This window comes from Olea europaea, chromosome 3 (genome assembly GCF_002742605.1).
Source record: "Olea europaea var. sylvestris chromosome 3, O_europaea_v1, whole genome shotgun sequence".
Taxonomy (NCBI): domain Eukaryota; kingdom Viridiplantae; phylum Streptophyta; class Magnoliopsida; order Lamiales; family Oleaceae; genus Olea; species Olea europaea.
In genome coordinates this window covers 10,594,375-10,619,220 of record NC_036239.1, presented here as the reverse complement: position 1 = coordinate 10,619,220, position 24,846 = coordinate 10,594,375, and the positions used below count along the sequence as shown (strand labels likewise).

Below are 24,846 nucleotides of genomic sequence, written 5' to 3'. Positions count from 1 at the left end.
CGACCTTAAAATTATTTGGACCATTGGAAGCGATCTAATTAATTAGTGTTGCTCATAACCCGACTTCCACACTCATTGGACGGGTTATATATGTTGGCCCACTTAACCTCTTTGTATTGGACTTAGCCCATATATTTGACCTAACCTAAACTATATAAGCTAGCCTCCTTTGCTATTGTAACTCACGTGTGTTTTGTCTTGTCTTGGAAGAAAACTTTCTATCTCTTTGCTTTGTGCTCTCTTAACCAATTTTCTTCTTGTTTCTTCATAACTTTTGTGGCTGAAAACACCGTCATTTTTGGGTCCTTAGTGGGTACAAGGTAAAAGCAACTGGAGTGTGGAAGAAAGTTTGAGTTTTGGTCGTAATTTGGTTGGGTGTTATGAATGTTGAGATTGGTATTCTGAGCCCGAAAAATCCACCAATTGAAAGTCAATTATTCAACATAAAATAAGATTCCTCAACGTAAGGTTAAAAACTTGAAACCTAGAGTTAATCATGAGCTCATTCCATGTGTCACAACTGTTGTGAGTTAGATCACAAGACTTCGGCGTCGCAATCTCTTGATTAGGAACAACAAATAGGATATCACTACTTAGGTTAGGTTATTAACTAATCAAGTTAGTCACTTGACTGATATGATGAGTTACATAACTAAATGACCTCTTTTTCTAGAAAAGTCTGGATTAAAAAAAGTGAATTCACAGGTCAGAGTGATGAATTATGGAGTCACTCACGTTGATCTTAAAGATAAAAATGTTTGTATACCTCCTTGAGTAGGTCTTTGGGTGCATGCATATTCCTGCATGCACTCTAATTTTTTTTTTCTTATATCATTTTTGCATTTTTAATAATAAAAAATATGAAAAAGAAAGGAAGAGAGAAAAGGATTTTTGGAAGTTATAACACTTTGATGTCATTGAAATCATGTAATCAAGTACTAGTAATAAGAATGAACGGTAAATAAAGTTTTCATCGACTCAATTTAGAACTTGTATAGAGTACTTAAAGCTTCATGTATCATCTGTAGTGTACCACACTAAGCTCTTGTAAGTGAGTTTTGATCGCATAAGTGAGATTTGGAATACCGGTTATCGGTGTAGTGATGTAACCTTGAATATGGATTAACTTTTAACTAGCTGACCTAAGTTTTAGTTTATTCCCCATAAAAGAAAACACGAATGTGTTTTAAAAGATTTGAATTCCATGTCAATAAAGAAAGTGATACATCTTATACTTATCTTCGTATTCTTTATCACTCAAGTGATTAGGCTTACTCGGGTATCTAAACCTGGTGCTCTATATTCATCGATCTAAAACCCAATACAATCATCATTTAAAATGTTTAAGAAAAAGGTCTGTACATAAGATGTGAAAAAAAAATGTGCTCACAATTAGGAGGAGAAAAAGTCGTACATAAATAGTTTTGAATTATTTTGTTTAAAAGATTTTAGAAGAACTGGTTTTGACATACTAATTTACCTGTGATTTCTTATGCATGTCCATTTTCACAAATTTAAAATTTTGATTATTGCTCACAAGATATTAGTGGCACTTCTCACACATAGATCACTTATATAATTTAATCCATTTAAGTTTAGGACTAGCTGTGTGGGAATAGTTCATTATTCATGAATTATACCTATATAAGTAATCAAATAATTGTTCATGTGGTCATGTCATTTGAATTTTCATACCATGAAGTTATGTTTAAAGATGTGTTATTTTTAAAAGGAAAATAATAATAATAATAATAATAATAATAATAATAATAATAATAATAATAATAATAATTCTTTTGTTACAGATTTTGCATAGTTTATCAATCAACATATGTATGTGTATCTCTAGGTCAGGTTTCTCAATGTGCATAAGTAGTGCGTTCTGTTCTTTGTTATTCATGATTATGTTGCATATTTTCCTTTGTCATTGGTGACAAAAAAGGGGATTAACATTATTTATTTCATGAAACTTTCTAACTTCTTCTTTATTTTCTAGTTTAAAAAAGTTTAATTACGCTCCTCCGATTTAAACTTTCTAACTTCGTCTTTGTTTGTTCACTACTAAACAACTCTTTCACCACCTTATTCTGGCACAACACAAACTTGACTACATAGAAGTATCTATTTCGAACTCATTGGATTGAAAATGATCGAGCAATGATAGGCACCAGAGATTTTTTTATTATTTTTTCATATATATTTTTTGGCTTCTTTGACTTTATATCGAGATATGTGTCCAAAAGTAATAAGACGACTGTGCTATAATTTTTACATTTCGTATTGTTATTAAATAAGTGCTTTATATTTATTTGTATTTTGAAATGATATTGCAAACATGTTATTAAGCAACCGATAATTGCTTTCAATCGCTTTGTTATAACACTATGGAGCGTTTGCATAGAGAAGCACAGTGAGACGCTACTTGTATTTCATGAAGAATTTTTCTCTTATACCAGTGACCAAATATTGACAATTTGTTCTATTAAGGGAAATACCATTTGTACAGACAGAACCCCTCCAAAAAAGACACATGAGGTCGGGATCCATGGGCGATAAAAAATTGCAAAAAAATGTCGACCTCCCACCTTGTATGTTGTCTGTAGAGCTTCTGTGAAACCCTGTTCTGAACACGTAGTAAGATTGTTCTATTAACATATAAGTATTGGAGCTCAAACTATTCTAGGCCCGACTAAGTCCCTTTAATAGCTCTGAAAAATGTATTTGACTTCATTACAAAAATGGAGTTTGCTCCCTGTCTTGGCTTGGGGACAGGGTTAGGAACAGGGGCGCCACATGGCGTCCCCCTATTGGAGGGGCGCCTGCCCCTATCTTCAACCCTATCCCCAAGCCGGGACAGGGGATTTTATCCTACAAAAATCTATAAGCATACGTAGGGAGGAAGGCTAGGACATATCCTAGACTACCCTAGTTACCATATACTGTGAGAGAGAAGTGATTTCGGTCTCTTAAGTCTATATTTTGTTTTTCGATATATACTCACCTGTGTCATAAGTAATTTGGAAATATCAAAGGAGATTTGGAAAATTGAAGAGCGGAAATTCAAGAATGACGATTGAAATTGTATTAGCGAACCCACGGTGAATCAAGCATCGAGGAGTAATTCAGCTAAAGCTCGATGTGATTAATTAGAAATGTTACAAGGCTATTCAATTATCTAATCATATCCCAACTTTGCAGTTTTTAAATAAAACTAAAAACTTTTGTTATTTATAATGTCAATAAGTCTATTTTTAAAAAATTGGTAATGATTGCATGTTTGTAATTTTCTATACAAATTTTACAGAAAACCAGAAATCTCAACGAGGGAGAGTTTCTAATAATTATAATTTTTTACACTTATTTATCATCCTCTAATTGTACGATCATTAGTCTATTCCTATTTTCCTCTCCGAGTTTTCTTTATTTTTGTTGATTTTGGGAGATGAATTTAAGATTGCATGAATTTTTTTATTTATTTTGAATCTTCCAAATGTGACTTTCCAAATAAATAATTTCTCTTTCTTATCTTCAAAAATAATTATAATTCAATTTACTTGCAACTTCTAAGTACTTATTTTAGCTAATTATGCACCATTAGTATTTTCAATTTTGTTGAATGATTATATGTAAAAATATAACGCCAAAAATAAATAAATAAAAATCCGAAGGAAACATTGAATTTACGTAGTCAAATATTAAGTGGATAAAGTTTTCTTCGGGCACCCTTTTCAACAGAAAACCAATGCATAAATTTTAATTATCATTAGGGTAATTTTCTTCCCGTGGTCATTGATCTTCCAGCAAAATTTTAATCATCTCTAAACTTTTAATTTAATTTTACATTTCATCACCACGACGGTAGATTGACGTGTTTCCAAGAAACATCTTTTTACGGCATAATTATCAATGGATAAAGATAGGGCCCTGGCCATGTGGTGCCTTCTATTGGTGGGAGGTTTGTCTAGATGTGGTCCTGACCATTTAGCATGGCTGATTATCAATTAAGGAAATTCCATGAATTAAGGAGATGACTTACGATAGAGTGCAGTAGTTGTGCAGTGCCGGTGCCGGTGCCGGTGCCAGATATGTTTTTGGCCCGAGCCAGTGCATTCAGCCCGAGAAAAGAAGTTCCCATTAGACAAATTCAGAAAAAATGTAGAAATAAGACATTTACAACAATGACGCATAGATCAATTTAAAATGAAATCTAAGTGTGCATCAAAATGTACCAGCCTCGTGATTTCTGCACCAAAGAAGTTCAAGTAGTTTTATCATACATCTGCAAGTAACAAGGTACTTTAAGCGACGATAACTTGTTTTCCAGCTCGAACGCTTAAGAGATTTGCCTCAAAGAAATTGACCAAAACTTGGAATGAAATCAGTCATCCAAAGCACAATTCCCATCATTGTTTTACACCAAACTTCGAGCGCAGATTACCAAGATTCTCTGCAGTCTAGATTTCCCTTGCTGAATACTTCGTCCCACATCTTATGAAGATCTGATTTCAGAGGAAATTCAATTCGGTTAAAAGGATTTGAAGTGATAATGGTACAAACCAACTCTCAAAAGAAGCTGAACTTGCAAAACTTGTCTATAATCCACTTCTCAATAACGCCACCCTTAATTAAAGCAAACAAAGTTATTGACATGGGACTAAATCCTAGACATCAACCTTAAAGATAATGAAAGTCAGATTTCTGTCCAATTAATAGCTTTGGAACTAAGAAGTGCTGCAAGTATTGGGATGCGATAAACTTAGAGAAGATGTGCAGTAAGTCAGCGAGACGTAAAAATTCAGCATCCAATTAAAAGCTCTCACTAACCAAGAAAGTATTGTAGGACCAACAAGATCTGGGTATTGAAAGAAATTTAGGGAGACAAGAAAGGTTGCGTCGTGTAAAAAGAAAGCAGCTAAAGATAAAATCCTTATTTTTATTTCCTAATGCATGAACCATTTTCTTTGGTACTATCTCCTAACTCCTAACATGTCTCCATTCTGAAATTTGATGTGTATTATATTACAGGTTGATAAAATGTTAATCCAGCAATGCATTCTCACAAAAGTCAAACCCCAATTACAAGTCTTATTAAATATGGTAACAAAGTTCAATTTATTTTACACTAAAAAGAAATCATTTATTTAAAATAAATGCCAGCATTAATCCTGTAACAACAGATGAATCCCTAGTGAGGTGGTTAGTAAGATTAAGTATTAAATGCATGTAATGGATAATAAAACCAAGAACCAACAATTATGTTAATGGCATATCAAAAGCTATGATGTGAAGGCAGTGAAATTCAACCCTCTTTATAATACATTTATGACGAAATTAATCATTTAGACAAGATCTCTGCTAAAGTAGAAGTATAGACAACATATAATCCATGAAATTACATCACTAAAATGCTTGCTTAGACATACCAGCCTTATCCGATGGTGAAAGGCACATGATGACAATGTCAAATCTGGGGACCTTGGTTAACTTCTCCAAGTATTTTACACCTAAATCCATATCTGCCCTGCCAAACAGAATATTTAAATATATGTTAGCATTCAATTACAAGCATAAAAATTTCCACCACATATCATAAAAACTATATAACTTACATGAAAAAGGTGGCAATACACCTAATCATGTCAATAAGCATCGAAGCAGACAGTGCATTTTTAAATATCCTGGTAATGCAGTTGCTGGTGTCACCTGATAAGTGGGCAACACTTATTTATATTTCAAAATTAATAAAATACAAAAAATAAGGATAAGAAGCCACATATCAAATGATCTTTTTCTTCTTTGATAGTATGCTATCCATTTCCGTTTTGTCATAAATGGAATAGGTCACATTTGAACAACTAAACTTATATTCAATTTTTTGACAAACTGCCTGTAACTAAAAAAGAAAAAAAGTAAGAGTGGAAGAGAAAATGACAATGAATTTGACCTTCAATAAGCGAGCCTGTAGATTACGGTCACCCAAAAGTCCCCGCTAAGAAACCTCAAACTGATAAGCTGAATCTGCCACGGCAATATGTTTTGCAGCTTGCCTTGGCGAGATTAGCAGCTCTGGCAGCAAGCTCTTGCACGGATGCCTTCAGTTCTTGCTTTCCATATTTGTGTTTACTCTAAAAAAATTTCAATCAGAACAGATTACAATGAGAGAGAGCGAGCGTGAAGCAGCAAATTTAAGACCAAGACACGTTATACCGTGATATTTTACATCTAAAAGCAAATATGATACAAATAGTCCTCACTATCAGAATCTCTATTCATGAATATCACATAAAAACAGCAAGATAATGCTTTAATCCAATCCCAAAGATCATAGAATCTAACCAATCAATGATGCCCCATCATATTATACTTCTGACATTAACTGTCAAGACTCTCCACGGGCATCTCACCATATTTTTTCTGCCTATGGACAGATTACTTGCTCATCAAAATAAAAACCAAGAATTGCAATCTCTATAATGCTTGTACAGAGTGAATTCCAAACATGTAACTTAGTTATTGTTCTCAATTTTTAAGAAATTAAAAAGGCTAGCTTCGAGTTTTCAAAATGAAAAACAGGGAGTCTCCATACTGTTGTCTAGCAACATTTTTTCCCATGAAAACTGCACAGAATAGGACCTATTATCTGTTTGCATTATAGCCATATATATTTTTTCTTGAGCTAGTAAAAGAATGACTTGATCATGGGATCCATCATTATCCCAGGAGAAGTAATGAGAATAACTATAGAATGGATTACCACCAAATCACAGATTGCAGATAGAAGGAAATTTTATGTTAAGACCTTTCAAATTGTCAACGACTTCTTATTACAAATGAATCCCAACAACTTCAAGAGAAAAAGAGGCATTTGCCTTTTACGCAAATGATTTGATTCATTAAAACTTTTAACCTACAGCCAACTGGTTCCATCGAATTATTCTGTATTCTTTTCCTTTTTGGAAGATGAAGGGGAATGAATCATTAAAATAGTGATCTGTGGGCATTCAACACAATCATTTTAGTCGAAATGCACCATCCCATCAATCCAGCCAGACATCTAAATATATTGGATTATGAGTGTATACATGTCAGTTTTCCACTTTTCCTGTTGTAGTAAAATTTGCAAAATTTGACCAATTTTCCATCCACGGGTATTCTTTGGCACAATGGTAAATTTCTGAGCATCCATCAAGAAAACAATTTCGAATCACTGTTCAAAACAGGAGGGAGCCCGTACAAGTTACTGAATGTTATGACAGAAAATGTTTTATCCTCATACCCGGAACACAGCAAGCATGGGTAAGACCGTACTATTGCAACAAAGCTCAAAACCCCTTTGGCTTTCTAACTAGAAAGTTACATAAATTACGATAATTGTCTAAAATGCCCTTAACCTGGTCACTCTGAATGTCATACAACGCTCCTAAAATTCTGTATTGAATAATTTTCTACCTTGTGTCCCCCTTCCATTTTTCCCTGCCACTGCTATCCTCCACCTAAGTTCCACTTTCTGGTACAGATACACTCCTACAATACAGTGAAATAACAGAAATATGGTAACTTAAAAAATAACTAGGGGCCTGATGTTCGTTTTAGATCTGAAAAAGCAAGAGAGTTTTTATTAAGCTTTATAGTCCTCCAAAGGTTGACCATATAACATGTCAAAGAGCAGAATAAGTGGAGGACTAAAGTGTCTCTGAGTAAAGTATAAACGTATCTATGTATATCACTCCTAACCCACACAGGACACATACAATAAGTAAAGCTCATAGCAAGGATCTCATAATAAACCTTTACAGTCCCCAAACCAGTGCCCGCATCAGATCCGAGGGTTCTCAAACTACTGCTTTCGACTTCCAGAGATGTCTTTGAAGGTTGTTCTCTATCCTGTTTACCAATTTTGAAAGTTCAAGAAAATAAAATAGACATCATCCAGAAAAGCAGTGCCATAAGATATAACAAAGCATAAGATGGAAAAATAATAATTATATTTTAGTCCCTGAACCAACCAGTCAAAAATAAACCTTCTCATAACTTAAATATTTCACAGGCAAACAATAACAAAATATTGCCCTTAGATGTGCTACCAAATTTGTAGTGTTCATGGCAAACCAAAATTCTTATCACCAAAAAGTAGCATCAGGACATTGCTTAACAAGACAAAGATATTATGCCCCTGTTTGGTTTAGAGAAAAAAATCAGATTTTTATTAGATTTTGATAAAAGTTGATGGAATGTGTGGTTGAATTGGGAATCAATCCACTTTTTAGTGGAACCAAATGGGCTATATTCTTTCAGGCACCTAATCAAAAGTTAGACCCCATAGAAGCCTTAACTGGACCTAAGTCATGATACTTTGCTTCAGAGTCAACTAATCCTTCAAAAGATAACTGTTAATCAAGAACCAAAATAAGTTGAACTCCAATTGTTCAGACCTGGGAATTATCCATGTCATCCACTCCTCCAGCAGGAGAAGTTGTCGAGACAGATTCGACTTCGTGAATAGATTTGCTCTTGTCCACCTTCAACTCTCCCGCTCTCTGTACTCCCCATGAAGAGTCTGCCGCTGCTCTAGAAGTCTTCTTAATTATCTCCTACAGAATACATACAATGACAAAAGATAATAGAAGGAATGGAAAAAGAAACAGCAGCAACATAAAGTGTCTAGAAGAAGACTTTAGCAAGAACCAAAAACAATGGGTACAGAGATGAAGCCTTAATATTTAAGCATTTTAACCACACTGAATACCTTGGAGCTTTACAGCCTGCCATATGATCAAAAAGAAGTTCCGGAACAGTAAAGGTTGAACGAAGAGAAACTATGGCACATGCATCTAAGCAATTATAATAGATATTTCTTACTTCACAGTTCACATAATATAACAGTCACGACACATGTTCTTCCTTCATCCAACAACCTCAGGACACCCCAATATCCACAAACACTATTCCCGTTTCTTCACTACCAAGAAATTCTACTTCTCGTCCTCTTTGAGCATCAAAAGTTAACCACTTTGAAGCCTCATAACCCCATACCTACCCATATTTTCAGTGATAGGCCTTGACGTGGACAGCCCTAAATGGCCTTTCTGGTTGCTGTCTACAATTGAGGGGCTTAGATGCATCTGCCTTACATATATACATACACAGTATGCTATAAGGCTTATAAGATACTAGCCTTATGCTTAACCAACATAAGTTTGAGAACACTTATGTTTTCTAAGTTTTACCAGAAACAAAATAGTGAAACATGTATATCATGCTTTATGAAATGTTCTTCTATGAAAATGTCTCAGATGTTAGGCACAGAGAATTGGATTTGATCTGCAAACTGTTCAAAGACTTGTTTCAGCCTTTGTTTGAATTTTGTTGCATAATTGTGCACAAAAAGTCTTCATCGACTTTGAGCCAAGAAACTGACATATTATTCTTGTAGATTAGTTCTCCTCAACTCCAATTTCAAAGTACTGTTTCCAAGAATCAGCAATTTTTAACTTTATAATTGATTCCTACAGTTATGAAATTTTTTTATACAAAATGCAATAAGGAGGCCATAGATATTTTTCTCTTTTCCTCTTTTGTACTCAGAACAGAAAAAGAACCTTCTTATGTTTACGTAATGATTATGTATATTTAACGATCTTAATGCAAATCCAATCGAGCAATGAATTTTATGACCTCATTCTCCATCTGCTAGATTACTTATTAATAGAAGCCAAGATTTTCAACTCCTGAAATGTATGGATTTCTCAAGCTCAAAAAAGAATTCAATATCCTAGTTCCTAGTCTAATCTTCTCAACGCAGTTATAAGTTATCCATAACCCATCCAATATATTAGCAAGGCATGTTTCCCCTTAGTGTTGCAAATAAGATGTAGATTGTTCTTCGAGCTTCTCCACTATCCTCTATAGATATAATTGTAGATGCCATAAGGTAGACTAACTTGCAGTTGTTCATGTTAATAATTAGCAACATACTATAACATCCCATGCAGTTTAAAATAAGCCATGCACCATAACCATAGAATCCCAGCAGATGCCCAGAGGTGCCTTGGGCACCATCACATCAAGCAGTAAAAACAATTCTGATTTTTGACCCAGCCATGAGGGGCATGCTTAAACTTTCTACCATGAACCGATAAATATATCTTATATCAAAACTATGAAACAATATCATTCAGACCCTGCTAAGATATGATCTATACCTTCTCCAACAAAGATTTGACTTCCACATGCTGCTTCTTGATCTCTTGGTTGTGTGGCTCCAATCTCAAAGCGAATGCAGCATCTGCATTTGGCTATAATTATTTCAGCCAGAGCATACGAGGAAAGTGATTGAAAAGATATTTCAGTTTTAACATATCAATTTGGCTCTACCATCAATGGATTCTTTCAGTTTCCCAAGTTCTTTTCTAGCTGTTGCTCAACGAGAATATGCCTTTATGTAGCAGTCATCTAAATTTAAGGCCTCCGTACAATCATTCTCAGCCTCCTGGAATCTAATAAATAAATACGAAAAATAACTGTCTTCTTCATTGCAAAATTCATAAATCATATGTAGAATAAATAGAAAAGACCTCCTGATTTTGATATAAGCCATAGCCCTGTTTGCATAAGCTACTGCAGTTGGTGAGAAAGCAATGCTTTGGGAGTAGCAGGCTATTGCTTCATCAAATTTCTTCTGCTTGAAAAACTCATTACCCTGAAAAGTAACATGGAAGGCCAGATGAACATCAAGAAGAACCTAGGCACCCTTTCATCCTGTACAATAATAACTGAACTGTTTCAAAATCAGCATAGCATACCAACTCGTTTTCTGAATTGGCATCCACAGATTCTTCCACCGTTAAACCACCTGATGAATGAAGGATTGCGTCGTAGCCTTTCAAATAATCATATTGTCTGCCAGAACCTAAATTATCAGAAGCCATACTTCTACCACTGGTTGTTTCACATTAACTCCAGTGCCATTAGAATGTTGACTAGCACTATTCATGCTATGTCTCTGAGCTGGAAGATCCTTGGAAAAGAAAAGTTCATGGAGTGAGATAAATAGCAATTAGAGAAGGAGTGCAAAAGGCCAAAGAAAACCGATTAAACTTCTAAAGAAACTATATTGAGAGTGGTAATTACCTAGTTGTACATAAATAACAATTCTATCCAGAAGACACTAAAAGGAAAAAGGCAGACTTTGCACCAATTTCTCTAGAAAATGTTGATGTGAAGTAATTATTGACCCATTAAATCAAATGATAAAAAGAAGGAAAAAAAATGGAATAGGTTGAAGAATGCAAGTTTGCATATAAATTAGATTACCAACTTGTTCTTGCCAACTGATTGTGATTTCAATTTGTTGTCTGTGTCCTTGAACGATGATTCCCAATCCTGTAAGTTATTCAATAGCCCTTCGAAGTCCTGATAAAACAAAAAATCCCAGTAAAGAAATAAAATTACTCTGAAGTGAACTCAGTGCCCAAGCCAATATAAACAGGAACCATCTAAAATTTTTCCAAGTCAATTTATCATTGAATGATCAGAAATGAAAAATATGAAAACCAAGAAAAGAAAAGAAAAGAAAAGAAAATGGAATAACATGGAAAACAGAGCAGAAAACGGAAGGAGGAATTAAAAAAAAAAAAAAATTACGACCAATTTTTAAGATTTAATTTTTTAATTCCAGAAGGACTGGAAACGAATGAACCAAATTGAAAAATTTAACCATTGATACATTCACTCATAAAAAATTTCAGACTTTCAGAAAGAAATCCACCTAGTTCCATTAAACTAAATGGCACGGAATAATAACCTATGAAGCCAAAATTAAACTGGACAAATTTAAAAAAGTACATAAAAAAAGCAACACGGGCCAAAAAATTAAAAAAAAAAATTGTGAAAGAGAGAGAGAGATTACTTGAAATTGATCGCGAGTACGCTTGGCGGGAACTTTCGCCATTGATCCCATTTCCTAGCAAAAGAATGTACAAAAAGACCGTTTAAAGAGTTTTGCACTCCTGTTAAAATCGCGGTTTGGTAAATGAAACATACACGATCTATAGCCATGCCGTGTACACTGTTATTATTATAATTATTATTAATGCAAGCACGATTTATCGCCATACCGCATAGGATAAAACTTAATATTTTTTTAAAATGAGTTGTTGAAAAAGAAGAATTTTTTTTCGATATACGTGTAATATTATTTTATAACAAATTATGTGATTAAAAACAGGAGAAAGAAAAATAAAATGTAATAGAATGAAAATTAATGAGAGCCAAAAACTAAGTTTAACTTTATAGGCTTACGACCTTAATAAAAATTTATTTCAACATGGATATGAATTAACTTCTCAAAACTTGTTCGATAATCGATTCAAGTCGGTGATTGAAAAACTTCCTTTTCTTAAATGGCCCCACTTTAACTATTGAACGCTTTGAATATTGAGTGAGCCAGACGAACTTGTTAATTGTCCCATTGGACTCATAGAAATGAACATTTCTGTACCGTGTTAGTTCGAGGCCAACTAGCCTGATAACCATTCAAGCAAACAAATGATTCAACATAAGAATTTTTCAAAAGTAACAGGAAAGATCCACAAACCCATTTTTAGACCATATAATTTACATATGCTTAGGTAGAAATATCCAATTCACGGTTTAAACTGCTATATTTCCACTATGCTTTGTCTAAATATGAAATCTTGGTCTTGAGTCCCTGCTACTGCTACTGCTACATTAAAAAAGCATTATTACATAGTAAAAACATGTCTCATCCATTGACCTTTTACACACCAAGGCCAACAAGAACTCGCTGCAGGTGCTCGTATTAGAATCAGGAGAAAATCAACAAGCAGACAGAGGTCGTGTCTTCTCGTGTATTGCCTTGTAGCACTGAAGGCTGCAAAGAGGGAGGTTCGACTCAGAATCTCGATACTTGTATGCATTTGTACACGAAGGACCAGCACATTTCTCGCGTGGGGGAGGATAACTGGTAGTCCACATCAAAAAACCAAATCAGCAAGCAAAACATAAGATTGGATTTCACCTCTCGCACAGAGAGGCTGCACTACTAAATCCATCATGGAACACTGTTTGGTTAAGCTAGAAAATAAGAGAACATGACTTGCTCAACATACTTAAAACTAGTAAACATCAGTTCCAAGAAATCATGTCTTCTACTTAGACTTTACCGAGGAAGCCTAAGCCTTTGTGAAAAGAGCTACTGAGGAACAAATGGACCAGTTCCTACTTCAGGAACAAACATAACATAAACAAATTGCTCGCTTTTATCTTAAAATAAATAGTAATCATGTGTCTTAGAGTCCTCCCTCCTATTGAAACCAAATTAAGTGGAAATAAATAGTGTCCAATAAGATTTGAGCATATATCAAAAAGATTTAGAAAACAACAGTATTGTCCACTTTGAAAGTAACTTTTTATTTCCAAATGCATTTGGATCAATTGTTTATTTATTTATTTTTCCTGCCATAAGAGTATGCTTGGCTAAACTTAAAGTAAAGTTACTTTCAAGTAACTTTTTGTCCCAAAACATGCTCGTCAATTAAAGAAAAAAAATTACATTTTTGAAAGTAAATTTTACTCGGTGTTAAAATAAGTAACTTTTGTTTCTAACTTTCGCCAATAAAACAAATTATGTATTTTAAATTACTTGTTTACTTATAAGTAAACTTTTAAGCTTAGCCAAACAAGCTCACTATAAAAAAAAAGTTACTTATTTTTAAGTAATTTTTACCTTCTTGTCAATTTAACTTATTTTTGATTTCATATTATAAAAATATCATATTCTAAAGTTTATTTACTTATAAATGAACATTTTAAGCTGAGTGAAACATGCTCTAGATAATAATAGTGTGCCAGATCATGCCACTGTATAATACATATGAATCATTCACTCTATATTGCTCTATTACCTGGAATGCTTGGATTCAAATATACTTGGGAGGCCAATATCGTCGGGAAATGTCACAGTTGTCCCTGAAGGACCCATGACCCATCTAACAACATTTGATGCAACAGTAGCATTGGCAGCCCTCTCCTACATTATTTTACATGACTAGGGTAAACAAAAGGAAAATCTACTGTGCCATATGAAATATGGTATCTATGTACATCTTGTCACCTGTGCTAACTGCTCTTTCCGTTTCTTAATTTTCTCTTCTCGTCGTTTTCTACTGGAATCTTGACCCAGGATTTTCCTAATTGCTTCGGCCTGTCAATTCCAGGAATGCTAATCAGTAAATCATATCATCATATAATCCATCCTTCAGTAAATTTAAACATAGATTCTTTAAGGTAAAAATTGTCACAAAATACATATAAAAGTAAACAAACGAGAATATGGAGTAAATGGAAAGTACAAACCTCAGACTCACGAGCAGCCTTCTCATTTTGAATCCTACGCCTTTGAGCAGCCTCAGCTCTTTTAAGTTGATGTTCCATTTCAGAAAGTTTCTCCTTTTGCTCTGTGGACCAAACCAACCACGTTATCATAAGCAAGAAGTGGACTCAGAAATCTATGGACCCAGTGTCATTTAATGAGTTCAACAGGAAGGAATGCTCACTTCTTGGAGGGGCGGGAGGTAACCCGTTTGGAAACTCAATAAAATTCGCATCCAAACTCATGGAGATGTCTCTACCCTTTTGAAGGGCCTGCCGGCGTGTAGTTATTGCCCTTTCCCCCTTAGAGGATACCGAGACTTCAAATGACTCCTTTAATTGTTTCTTATTCTTGGTTTCTAGCTCACCATCAGATACCGACTCTTCATCTTCTGCATAGTCAGTGTCTTCGGATATTCTATCTGGTCTGGGTTTCTTACTCTCTTTGCCTGAACTCGAAATATTATAGTCTCTAACACCTACATCATACCCATCAAGGTCTCTATCCATTACCCCAGAAACAAGAACTCGCTGCAGGTGCTCGTATTAGAATCAGGAGAAAATCAACAAGCAGACAGAGGTCGTGTCTTCTCGTGTATTGCCTTGTAGCACTGAAGGCTGCAAAGAGGGAGGTTCGACTCAGAATCTCGATACTTGTATGCATTTGTACACGAAGGACCAGCACATTTCTCGCGTGGGGGAGGATAACTGGTAGTCCACATCAAAAAACCAAATCAGCAAGCAAAACATAAGATTGGATTTCACCTCTCGCACAGAGAGGCTGCACTACTAAATCCATCATGGAACACTGTTTGGTTAAGCTAGAAAATAAGAGAACATGACTTGCTCAACATACTTAAAACTAGTAAACATCAGTTCCAAGAAATCATGTCTTCTACTTAGACTTTACCGAGGAAGCCTAAGCCTTTGTGAAAAGAGCTACTGAGGAACAAATGGACCAGTTCCTACTTCAGGAACAAACATAACATAAACAAATTGCTCGCTTTTATCTTAAAATAAATAGTAATCATGTGTCTTAGAGTCCTCCCTCCTATTGAAACCAAATTAAGTGGAAATAAATAGTGTCCAATAAGATTTGAGCATATATCAAAAAGATTTAGAAAACAACAGTATTGTCCACTTTGAAAGTAACTTTTTATTTCCAAATGCATTTGGATCAATTGTTTATTTATTTATTTTTCCTGCCATAAGAGTATGCTTGGCTAAACTTAAAGTAAAGTTACTTTCAAGTAACTTTTTGTCCCAAAACATGCTCGTCAATTAAAGAAAAAAAATTACATTTTTGAAAGTAAATTTTACTCGGTGTTAAAATAAGTAACTTTTGTTTCTAACTTTCGCCAATAAAACAAATTATGTATTTTAAATTACTTGTTTACTTATAAGTAAACTTTTAAGCTTAGCCAAACAAGCTCACTATAAAAAAAAAGTTACTTATTTTTAAGTAATTTTTACCTTCTTGTCAATTTAACTTATTTTTGATTTCATATTATAAAAATATCATATTCTAAAGTTTATTTACTTATAAATGAACATTTTAAGCTGAGTGAAACATGCTCTAGATAATAATAGTGTGCCAGATCATGCCACTGTATAATACATATGAATCATTCACTCTATATTGCTCTATTACCTGGAATGCTTGGATTCAAATATACTTGGGAGGCCAATATCGTCGGGAAATGTCACAGTTGTCCCTGAAGGACCCATGACCCATCTAACAACATTTGATGCAACAGTAGCATTGGCAGCCCTCTCCTACATTATTTTACATGACTAGGGTAAACAAAAGGAAAATCTACTGTGCCATATGAAATATGGTATCTATGTACATCTTGTCACCTGTGCTAACTGCTCTTTCCGTTTCTTAATTTTCTCTTCTCGTCGTTTTCTACTGGAATCTTGACCCAGGATTTTCCTAATTGCTTCGGCCTGTCAATTCCAGGAATGCTAATCAGTAAATCATATCATCATATAATCCATCCTTCAGTAAATTTAAACATAGATTCTTTAAGGTAAAAATTGTCACAAAATACATATAAAAGTAAACAAACGAGAATATGGAGTAAATGGAAAGTACAAACCTCAGACTCACGAGCAGCCTTCTCATTTTGAATCCTACGCCTTTGAGCAGCCTCAGCTCTTTTAAGTTGATGTTCCATTTCAGAAAGTTTCTCCTTTTGCTCTGTGGACCAAACCAACCACGTTATCATAAGCAAGAAGTGGACTCAGAAATCTATGGACCCAGTGTCATTTAATGAGTTCAACAGGAAGGAATGCTCACTTCTTGGAGGGGCGGGAGGTAACCCGTTTGGAAACTCAATAAAATTCGCATCCGAACTCATGGAGATGTCTCTACCCTTTTGAAGGGCCTGCCGGCGTGTAGTTATTGCCCTTTCCCCCTTAGAGGATACCGAGACTTCAAATGACTCCTTTAATTGTTTCTTATTCTTGGTTTCTAGCTCACCATCAGATACCGACTCTTCATCTTCTGCATAGTCAGTGTCTTCGGATATTCTATCTGGTCTGGGTTTCTTACTCTCTTTGCCTGAACTCGAAATATTATAGTCTCTAACACCTACATCATACCCATCAAGGTCTCTATCCATTACCCCAGAAATCCTCCTAAGTTTCTGGCTCCTTGGTTCGACTCCATGCTCTGTATTATGAGAAGCTGACATTCGGGAAGTTTTGAGCTTTTGAAGATACCGAATTTCATCATCGTCTTCTTCTTCTTCAGATGCTTCATCAAATGAACTTTTTCTAGAGACATACTTGTTTTCTCGAGTTCGCCCATATTTATCAGCTTCCATGATCGATCCTTGGGAAGTACCCACTCTCCCAAAACTAAAACCACTTCTAGAGAAATCTTTCCATGGCACCCCCAACAAGCCACCTTTCTCATCTCTAACAGGCGAGCCGTCCTTTAATAAATTGTCCTGTACAAATGAAGAAAGCTAGGATCAGTACAAACCCAACATTTTTAGGCATAAATGTACCACCTAGAAGGGAAGTTGCTCTGATTACAAGGGGCATTGCCAAAAGAAGCCATGATAGAAACTTCATATTGTAATGCAGTACAGTATCCCAAATCCACGTGGAGCAGAAAATTCAGTTTTACAGACAAAATAATAATAAATTAAAAATTAAAAAAATAAAAAGTACTCACAGCGGTAAATATTCTAACTAAAAAAACTAACGAAAACAATCAAATCAGATAGCATCATTTGTCTCGAGAACATATTCAGTGAATGTAGCAAGAATAAAAACCCGGTCGGAGCTAGAAACTGCATTGGTATTCTTTTTTAATAACGAGAAGCTTAAGAGCCATTGAACATGATAACGATAGTTTCACTGACAGAGAGTATGCTTGGCTAAACTTAAAGTAAAGTTACTTTCAAGTAACTTTTTGTCCCAAAACATGCTCGTCAATTAAAGAAAAAAAATTACATTTTTGAAAGTAAATTTTACTCGGTGTTAAAATAAGTAACTTTTGTTTCTAACTTTCGCCAATAAAACAAATTATGTATTTTAAATTACTTGTTTACTTATAAGTAAACTTTTAAGCTTAGCCAAACAAGCTCACTATAAAAAAAAAGTTACTTATTTTTAAGTAATTTTTACCTTCTTGTCAATTTAACTTATTTTTTATTTCGTGTTATAAAAATATCATATTCTAAAGTTTATTTACTTATAAATGAACATTTTAAGCTGAGTGAAACATGCTCTAGATAATAATAGTGTGCCAGATCATGCCACTGTATAATACATATGAATCATTCACTCTATATTGCTCTATTACCTGGAATGCTTGGATTCAAATATACTTGGGAGGCCAATATCGTCGGGAAATGTCACAGTTGTCCCTGAAGGACCCATGACCCATCTAACAACATTTGATGCAACAGTAGCATTGGCAGCCCTCTCCTACATTATTTTACATGACTAGGGTAAACAAAAGGAAAATCTACTGTGCCATATGAAATATGGTATCTATGTACATCTTGTCACCTGTGCTAACTGCTCTTTCCGTTTCTTAATTTTCTCTTCTCGTCGTTTTCTACTGGAATCTTGACCCAGGATTTTCCTAATTGCTTCGGCCTGTCAATTCCAGGAATGCTAATCAGTAAATCATATCATCATATAATCCATCCTTCAGTAAATTTAAACATAGATTCTTTAAGGTAAAAATTGTCACAAAATACATATAAAAGTAAACAAACGAGAATATGGAGTAAATGGAAAGTACAAACCTCAGACTCACGAGCAGCCTTCTCATTTTGAATCCTACGCCTTTGAGCAGCCTCAGCTCTTTTAAGTTGATGTTCCATTTCAGAAAGTTTCTCCTTTTGCTCTGTGGACCAAACCAACCACGTTATCATAAGCAAGAAGTGGACTCAGAAATCTATGGACCCAGTGTCATTTAATGAGTTCAACAGGAAGGAATGCTCACTTCTTGGAGGGGCGGGAGGTAACCCGTTTGGAAACTCAATAAAATTCGCATCCGAACTCATGGAGATGTCTCTACCCTTTTGAAGGGCCTGCCGGCGTGTAGTTATTGCCCTTTCCCCCTTAGAGGATACCGAGACTTCAAATGACTCCTTTAATTGTTTCTTATTCTTGGTTTCTAGCTCACCATCAGATACCGACTCTTCATCTTCTGCATAGTCAGTGTCTTCGGATATTCTATCTGGTCTGGGTTTCTTACTCTCTTTGCCTGAACTCGAAATATTATAGTCTCTAACACCTACATCATACCCATCAAGGTCTCTATCCATTACCCCAGAAATCCTCCTAAGTTTCTGGCTCCTTGGTTCGACTCCATGCTCTGTATTATGAGAAGCTGACATTCGGGAAGTTTTGAGCTTTTGAAGATACCGAATTTCATCATCGTCTTCTTCTTCTTCAGATGCTTCATCAAATGAACTTTTTCTAGAGACATACTTGTTTTCTCGAGTTCGCCCATATTTATCAGCTTCCATGATCGATCCTTGGGAAGTACCCACTCTCCCAAAACTAAAACCACTTCTAGAGAAATCTTTCCATGGCACCCCCAACAAGCCACCTTTCTCATCTCTAACAGGCGAGCCGTCCTTTAATAAATTGTCCTGTACAAATGAAGAAAGCTAGGATCAGTACAAACCCAACATTTTTAGGCATAAATGTACCACCTAGAAGGGAAGTTGCTCTGATTACAAGGGGCATTGCCAAAAGAAGCCATGATAGAAACTTCATATTGTAATGCAGTACAGTATCCCAAATCCACGTGGAGCAGAAAATTCAGTTTTACAGACAAAATAATAATAAATTAAAAATTAAAAAAATAAAAAGTACTCACAGCGGTAAATATTCTAACTAAAAAAACTAACGAAAACAATCAAATCAGATAGCATCATTTGTCTCGAGAACATATTCAGTGAATGTAGCAAGAATAAAAACCCGGTCGGAGCTAGAAACTGCATTGGTATTCTTTTTTAATAACGAGAAGCTTAAGAGCCATTGAACATGATAACGATAGTTTCACTGACAGAGAACGGTTACCTGAAGACTTAGTTTATGATGAGGATATATGGCATCTGTGTTTGAAGACTTAGCTGAAGAAGTTCCAGCCACAGAGGATCCATCAGAACTAGATTTTGAATGAATTGTACGTGTAACGCCCCCAACCTTGAGTCTTACTTTCTTGACTTTGTTTTCATTTCCAGCTCCATCTGATGATACCCCGGAATTGTTACCACTTATAATTTCACTTGTTTTCTTGTCTTTCATTTTCATGCTCTTCCAGTTGTTAGCTGCTGCAAGATCATCTTCACTAGATTTCATAAGCTCTTTCAGGTCTCCAAATCCTCCATATTCATCATTGTTTTTCAGGACAGTTTCAGCTTCAGTAAGGCTAGTATACGATGCCCTTGAAATGCAATGATTCAAATTAAGTTTCTTCCTCCATGGAATAGCATCATGACCAGCACTGTCATCACTTGGGGCATCATTGAGGTGATCTGATGGCAGAGAATCATGGTCATCCTGAGGAGACTGAGATTCATTTGAAGGACGACGATTCATATTACTCCTCCTCCTCCTTACAGTTTTGGACATATTACCATGCCTGAAACCTCCAATGTTATCCATATTGGCCAAAAACACTCCTTTGGAAATCTGAGTTACCTAAAAAATTCATGACCTAATTAATATCAAAACAGACAAAACTCTCGTGAAAACAAACGCAAAGTAAAAGACGTTCAAACTTCAAATTTGCACATATATGCAGTGAAAACAATACTACCCATATTAATATGGATATTTTCCCCCCAAAAAAAAAAAAAAAAAAAAAAAGAGCACATTAATGCAAAACAAGAAAGATATTTCAAGAACAAGCTCCATAAACCACGGTGACGTGAAAGAGAGTTAATATGCACTTTCAATGTGCTTAGATAAATAAATCAGCTAAAGATACTAATTACATGAAAAATTCCTTTCACAGAGAAGAAAGCGAACTAGTAGTTGAGGACAATACTGAAAGCAAAAATATCCGGAAAACAATTGGAAAAAGACAGAAATAATCAGAAAAAACATAAACATGAAACAATCTCAGTACAACAAACAATGAAATTAACTAAAAATAATTTTTTTTGATAAGAGCCCACAGCAAAAAAATAAAATAAAATAAAATAAAAAAGATAAATTCTAGGAGAAATACTAAAAGTTCAACAAAAAATTCCACTAATGAACAAATATGCAGAAGTATACTTCTGGGTCTTGTCATCCATCGAAAAGGTTAGGATGGAAAAGCAAGAAACTCGAAAATAAAAATCTACAAGTTGGATACAAATCTAAAAGTTGAATTTTGAGTTCTAATGAACTTCAAAAATGTTGGAAAAAAATAAATATATAAATAACCCTCAAATGACAACAGAGTTGAAGATTTTACCTGGTGTATCTTCACCACTCACCACTCACCAGTAACCTCAGAAAATCTGCTTACAGCACAAAGAGAGCTGGATTACACAGAGACGTTAACGGTGTAAGGGTGAAAGGCGTAGATGTAATTTGTCGATCAAGCGACTTCTACCGGTTGATCGCGACTAGATCAGAGTGAGTTTTTCACATATTTAGCCCCTGTTCTTCATTATTCATTTTTTCACTCTTTTTGAATCACACGTCGTCAATAAAATAATAAGAAGTGTTAAGTGTACATAAATATTTATGCAATGGTGTTCATAATTATATATGATATTAAATTTAATTTTTAAATTAAATCTCACACTTTTACATCAACAATAAGATGATTATCACATTACATTATGAACAATATTGTGTGCAATAATTATGTACATATAGACTTTACCTAAAATAATATTATAAACAAACACAAAAATTTCATTTATTTTTTAACTACACATCATTCATCAATCTAACTAACAAAACTTTGAAATAATGATTATCAAAATTTTATATTTCACATACTAATTTATTAAAAAAGTACATAATAGTATGAATAATTGTGTAGCACTTCACCACCCGATGTCCCATGTGGCCGATTCACCGAAGCCCTATGACAAAGCCACGTGGCATCCCATGCGGAGTGCATAGGAACTACGCACTATGTAGGTGGCTTATTGATAAGTGTATTTTTACACACTTATTTGACCACAAAATATGACTAATTATTGATCAAAGCGTTTGAATTGTGGCTTAATTTTATATAATTATGTTTTGTATGACCATATTGATGAATGTGGCGGAATTCAAGAGAAAAAAATGAAAAAGAATAAAAAAAGAAGGAAATTCAAAGTACGAGGACTAAATTGCAACATTTCAATATTTGATTCGGACCACAAAATAAAGACTAAAGATGTTGCGAGTTCAATTGGATGTAATTAAAAGTCAAAGTGTTGAAAATGCAAAGAGAAATGACTTGAAAGAATCAAGAATCGACTTCAGGGGACTAAAATGCAACATTCGAAAGTTTTTTATAATTGAGCGACAACCCAATTGTTTAGAGTGAGCAACCGCCTAACGTCAAAAATCAATTACTGAGAAGAAAACTTTGACCTGGGCGACTGCTCGGATATCGCCGAAGCCAATCGCGGCGAAAAATTTCTGATTTCCTATCTAATCAAAATTCTTTTGGAAACAAATCTTTAGAGATATTTTGCAACCCTAGAGTCATCCAAAAACTTACACCACGCATTATAACACATTCATAAGGGTTTTTAGAAAGGAGAACAAGGCAAGAACGTGAAAATTGACAACAAGATGCAAATATTCAATTCAAGATTTAAAGCGGTGATGTCATTTCTTTATGATTTAGTTTGTTTTCTTCTTCCCACCATGTTAGGCTAAATATTTCTGTGCTAGAAAAATAATGAGCTTTTTGATATGAATTTTTAATCTTTAGTTTTAGATTTTTGACATTAAAATATGCGTTTGAAATTTGAATGATTTATATGCACTTATTTTCTCCACAATTATTGTTCACGTAATTTGTGTGAGTTTGGTGACTTGTTCTTGCTTTCGAAAGAAGTGGAATATGTTCGACATGGTATAAATCATCGTAAGATCCGATAGGGGATAGAGATATACCGCTATACCTTGCGTGAATCTTTAAGTGTTCACGAAACCACATGCATTCTTATATATTTGCATCCGTCATAAAAATATAGTCAGGTGGTATATGAGAGTTGGTTCAATGCTACTATTTTATTGATTAATATGAATTTTGTTAATAAAAAGGGTAAAAGAAATTTAAAAATGAAACATAAACTACGAACCACAAACCCTAACTTTTCTCCATCTTCTTCATTTTTATTGATCAAGAAGACATTTTTGTTACATTCTTCATCCATTTTGAGAGGTTAGCAATTAGCAATTATTTATATTTTACTTTTATAGCTTTTTGTTTTGTAAACATTAAATACAACATGGGCAAATTTATTTGAAGTTTTTGAAACTATTATGCATTGATTTGTTTCGTTTTGGAGTCCTTCACAAAATATTATTATCACCATTAAGGTTTTGAGTAACTTCTTCCATTCAAACCAAAAACTGTTTTCATTGAATGTCTTTTTAATGACAAGGCCAATTTGACCTTTTTATTTTGTCATTTGGTAGCTCAATAGTAATGACCACACTTAATGTACTGTGTTGTGCTGAAAAAGCCTGAGTTCCATCCACTGCCATCTGCTTCCCAACATTGTTAACAGTTCAACTGTCGAATTTAACGTTTACAAACTGTTGGGTTAAACGTTTGAAATGTTGAACCCGAAACTTACAAGCTGTCGGGATATATAGTTTTACTGTCAATTTCGACACTTTAAAACGATGAAAACCCTTGATTTGATATTTTGCTATTGTACGAATTTACGTATTATGCAGTGTCACTTTCATGCTATTAAATGCCAACATATTGATTCTGCAGAATTCTTATCATTGCAATCCCAATATTTCAGGTATTAGTAATCATTTGAAATTCTCCCAACTCAGAAAATGCACTCAATGTGGGAGAATTGGTTATAATCGGACCACATGTTCAAACCCCATTGTATCACAAGCCATGTGAACAAGCGTGATGTATAAAAGTGGTTGTCAAATATAATCCTGAAAATGTTCCCCCTTATGCAATGTACATTCCGAACTTATATTATTAATTTGTTGTTATTATCACATGCCAACAAAAAATTGATCGTTATGTTTCGCAAGCATAGTATCGATCATTACGGTTCCATTCGCACAAACGGGATGAATACATTATTTTTATTATAAACTTAGCCGATCATTATGGTTCCATTAGTTTCGACTGACAGTTCGTCGAAATAGAAAATTGATTTTCATGAGACGACAATTCACAAGCAAAATACCAACATTTCGTCCCAACAGTTCATATGTCGTTTCCAACAAATGGTCTCTATAATTTTCAACAGTTGGGAACAATAACAGCTTCCAAAAATACACTATTGCGGTTACCCATTATGGACATGCTGTTGCTGCACGTACACAGAGGAAGTGACGAAAATCATCCCTACCACAAAATACTATACATAATTTTCTACAAAATGACCATTTATTATACACTTGCATTGCTATCAATATTTTAAGCTTCTCCCCCACTTTCTCCATTAAAATCGTCTGAGCTTATGACAATTATTTCTGGAGGTGGAAGGTAAGTCGGCCACTCATCTGAGTCGGACAGTGATTCGATTAGACCCTGACCTCGAAGACTTGATCAAGCACGCTATTTGGTGACTTAGATTCTGCACTTGAACACTCGACGAACTCGGAACCATGGTGCTCAACGTTTACCTCCTCATCGCCCGAGGATAAAATGATGAAAAATTCAGCGGACGAACCCAGTATCGACGGATGCATATTGGGGTTGAATGGTTCATTGTTGAAAGTGGATGAACCTATTATCTCGTATCAACTAACTGTTTCAATATG

At 34.7% G+C, this 24,846-nt stretch overlaps 3 protein-coding genes across 3 annotated transcripts; all 3 read right to left on the bottom strand.

The window, feature by feature from the left end:
- Window positions 1-4,109: 4,109 nt before the first annotated feature.
- Window positions 4,110-11,998, bottom strand: LOC111385839 (RNA polymerase II-associated protein 3-like). The gene is given in 11 exon segments (XM_023010270.1): window positions 4,110-4,499; window positions 5,424-5,521; window positions 5,945-6,125; window positions 7,789-7,884; window positions 8,433-8,591; window positions 10,203-10,285; window positions 10,375-10,496; window positions 10,575-10,699; window positions 10,803-11,017; window positions 11,314-11,412; window positions 11,909-11,998. Coding segments are annotated over 7 exon segments (837 nt in total). The 5' UTR covers window positions 10,929-11,017; window positions 11,314-11,412; window positions 11,909-11,998; the 3' UTR covers window positions 4,110-4,499; window positions 5,424-5,521; window positions 5,945-5,999.
- A 549-nt stretch (window positions 11,999-12,547) lies between these two features.
- On the bottom strand, window positions 12,548-17,372 carry LOC111378312 (micronuclear linker histone polyprotein-like). Its single transcript, XM_023001487.1, has 10 exons — window positions 16,694-17,372; window positions 16,494-16,594; window positions 16,252-16,341; window positions 16,043-16,167; window positions 14,958-15,099; window positions 14,577-14,922; window positions 14,377-14,477; window positions 14,135-14,224; window positions 13,926-14,050; window positions 12,548-12,982 (listed from the first exon to the last, which is right to left on the bottom strand). Exons 1-10 carry the CDS (start codon window positions 17,220-17,222, stop codon window positions 12,838-12,840), a joined length of 1,794 nt encoding a protein of 597 aa, XP_022857255.1. The 5' UTR covers window positions 17,223-17,372; the 3' UTR covers window positions 12,548-12,837.
- A 250-nt stretch (window positions 17,373-17,622) lies between these two features.
- LOC111378303 lies at window positions 17,623-24,774 on the bottom strand. Its single transcript, XM_023001477.1, has 7 exons — window positions 24,619-24,774; window positions 19,951-20,574; window positions 18,863-19,517; window positions 18,663-18,763; window positions 18,421-18,510; window positions 18,212-18,336; window positions 17,623-17,728 (listed from the first exon to the last, which is right to left on the bottom strand). Exons 1-7 carry the CDS (start codon window positions 24,772-24,774, stop codon window positions 17,623-17,625), a joined length of 1,857 nt encoding a protein of 618 aa, XP_022857245.1.
- Between the last annotated feature and the right edge of the window lie 72 nt (window positions 24,775-24,846).

What these genes read in the sequence shown, in the direction of transcription:
- LOC111378312 (XM_023001487.1), bottom strand. Translation starts at nt 17,222, where the DNA reads ATGGAAGCTGATAAATATGGGCGAACTCGAGAAAACAAGTATGTCTCT. An exon ending in GGAAAGAGCAGTTAGCACAG is followed by an intron (nt 16,168 to 16,251) that starts GTGACAAGATGT and finishes AAAATAATGTAG; the next exon opens with GAGAGGGCTGCCAATGCTAC. An exon ending in TTTGAATCCAAGCATTCCAG is followed by an intron (nt 12,983 to 13,925) that starts GTAATAGAGCAA and finishes GTGGACTACCAG; the next exon opens with TTATCCTCCCCCACGCGAGA.
- LOC111378303 (XM_023001477.1), bottom strand. Translation starts at nt 24,774, where the DNA reads ATGCATCCGTCGATACTGGGTTCGTCCGCTGAATTTTTCATCATTTTA. An exon ending in TGCTTGATCAAGTCTTCGAG is followed by an intron (nt 20,575 to 24,618) that starts GTCAGGGTCTAA and finishes TGAATTTTTTAG; the next exon opens with GTAACTCAGATTTCCAAAGG. An exon ending in ATCATAAACTAAGTCTTCAG is followed by an intron (nt 19,518 to 19,950) that starts GTAACCGTTCTC and finishes TCATTTGTACAG; the next exon opens with GACAATTTATTAAAGGACGG.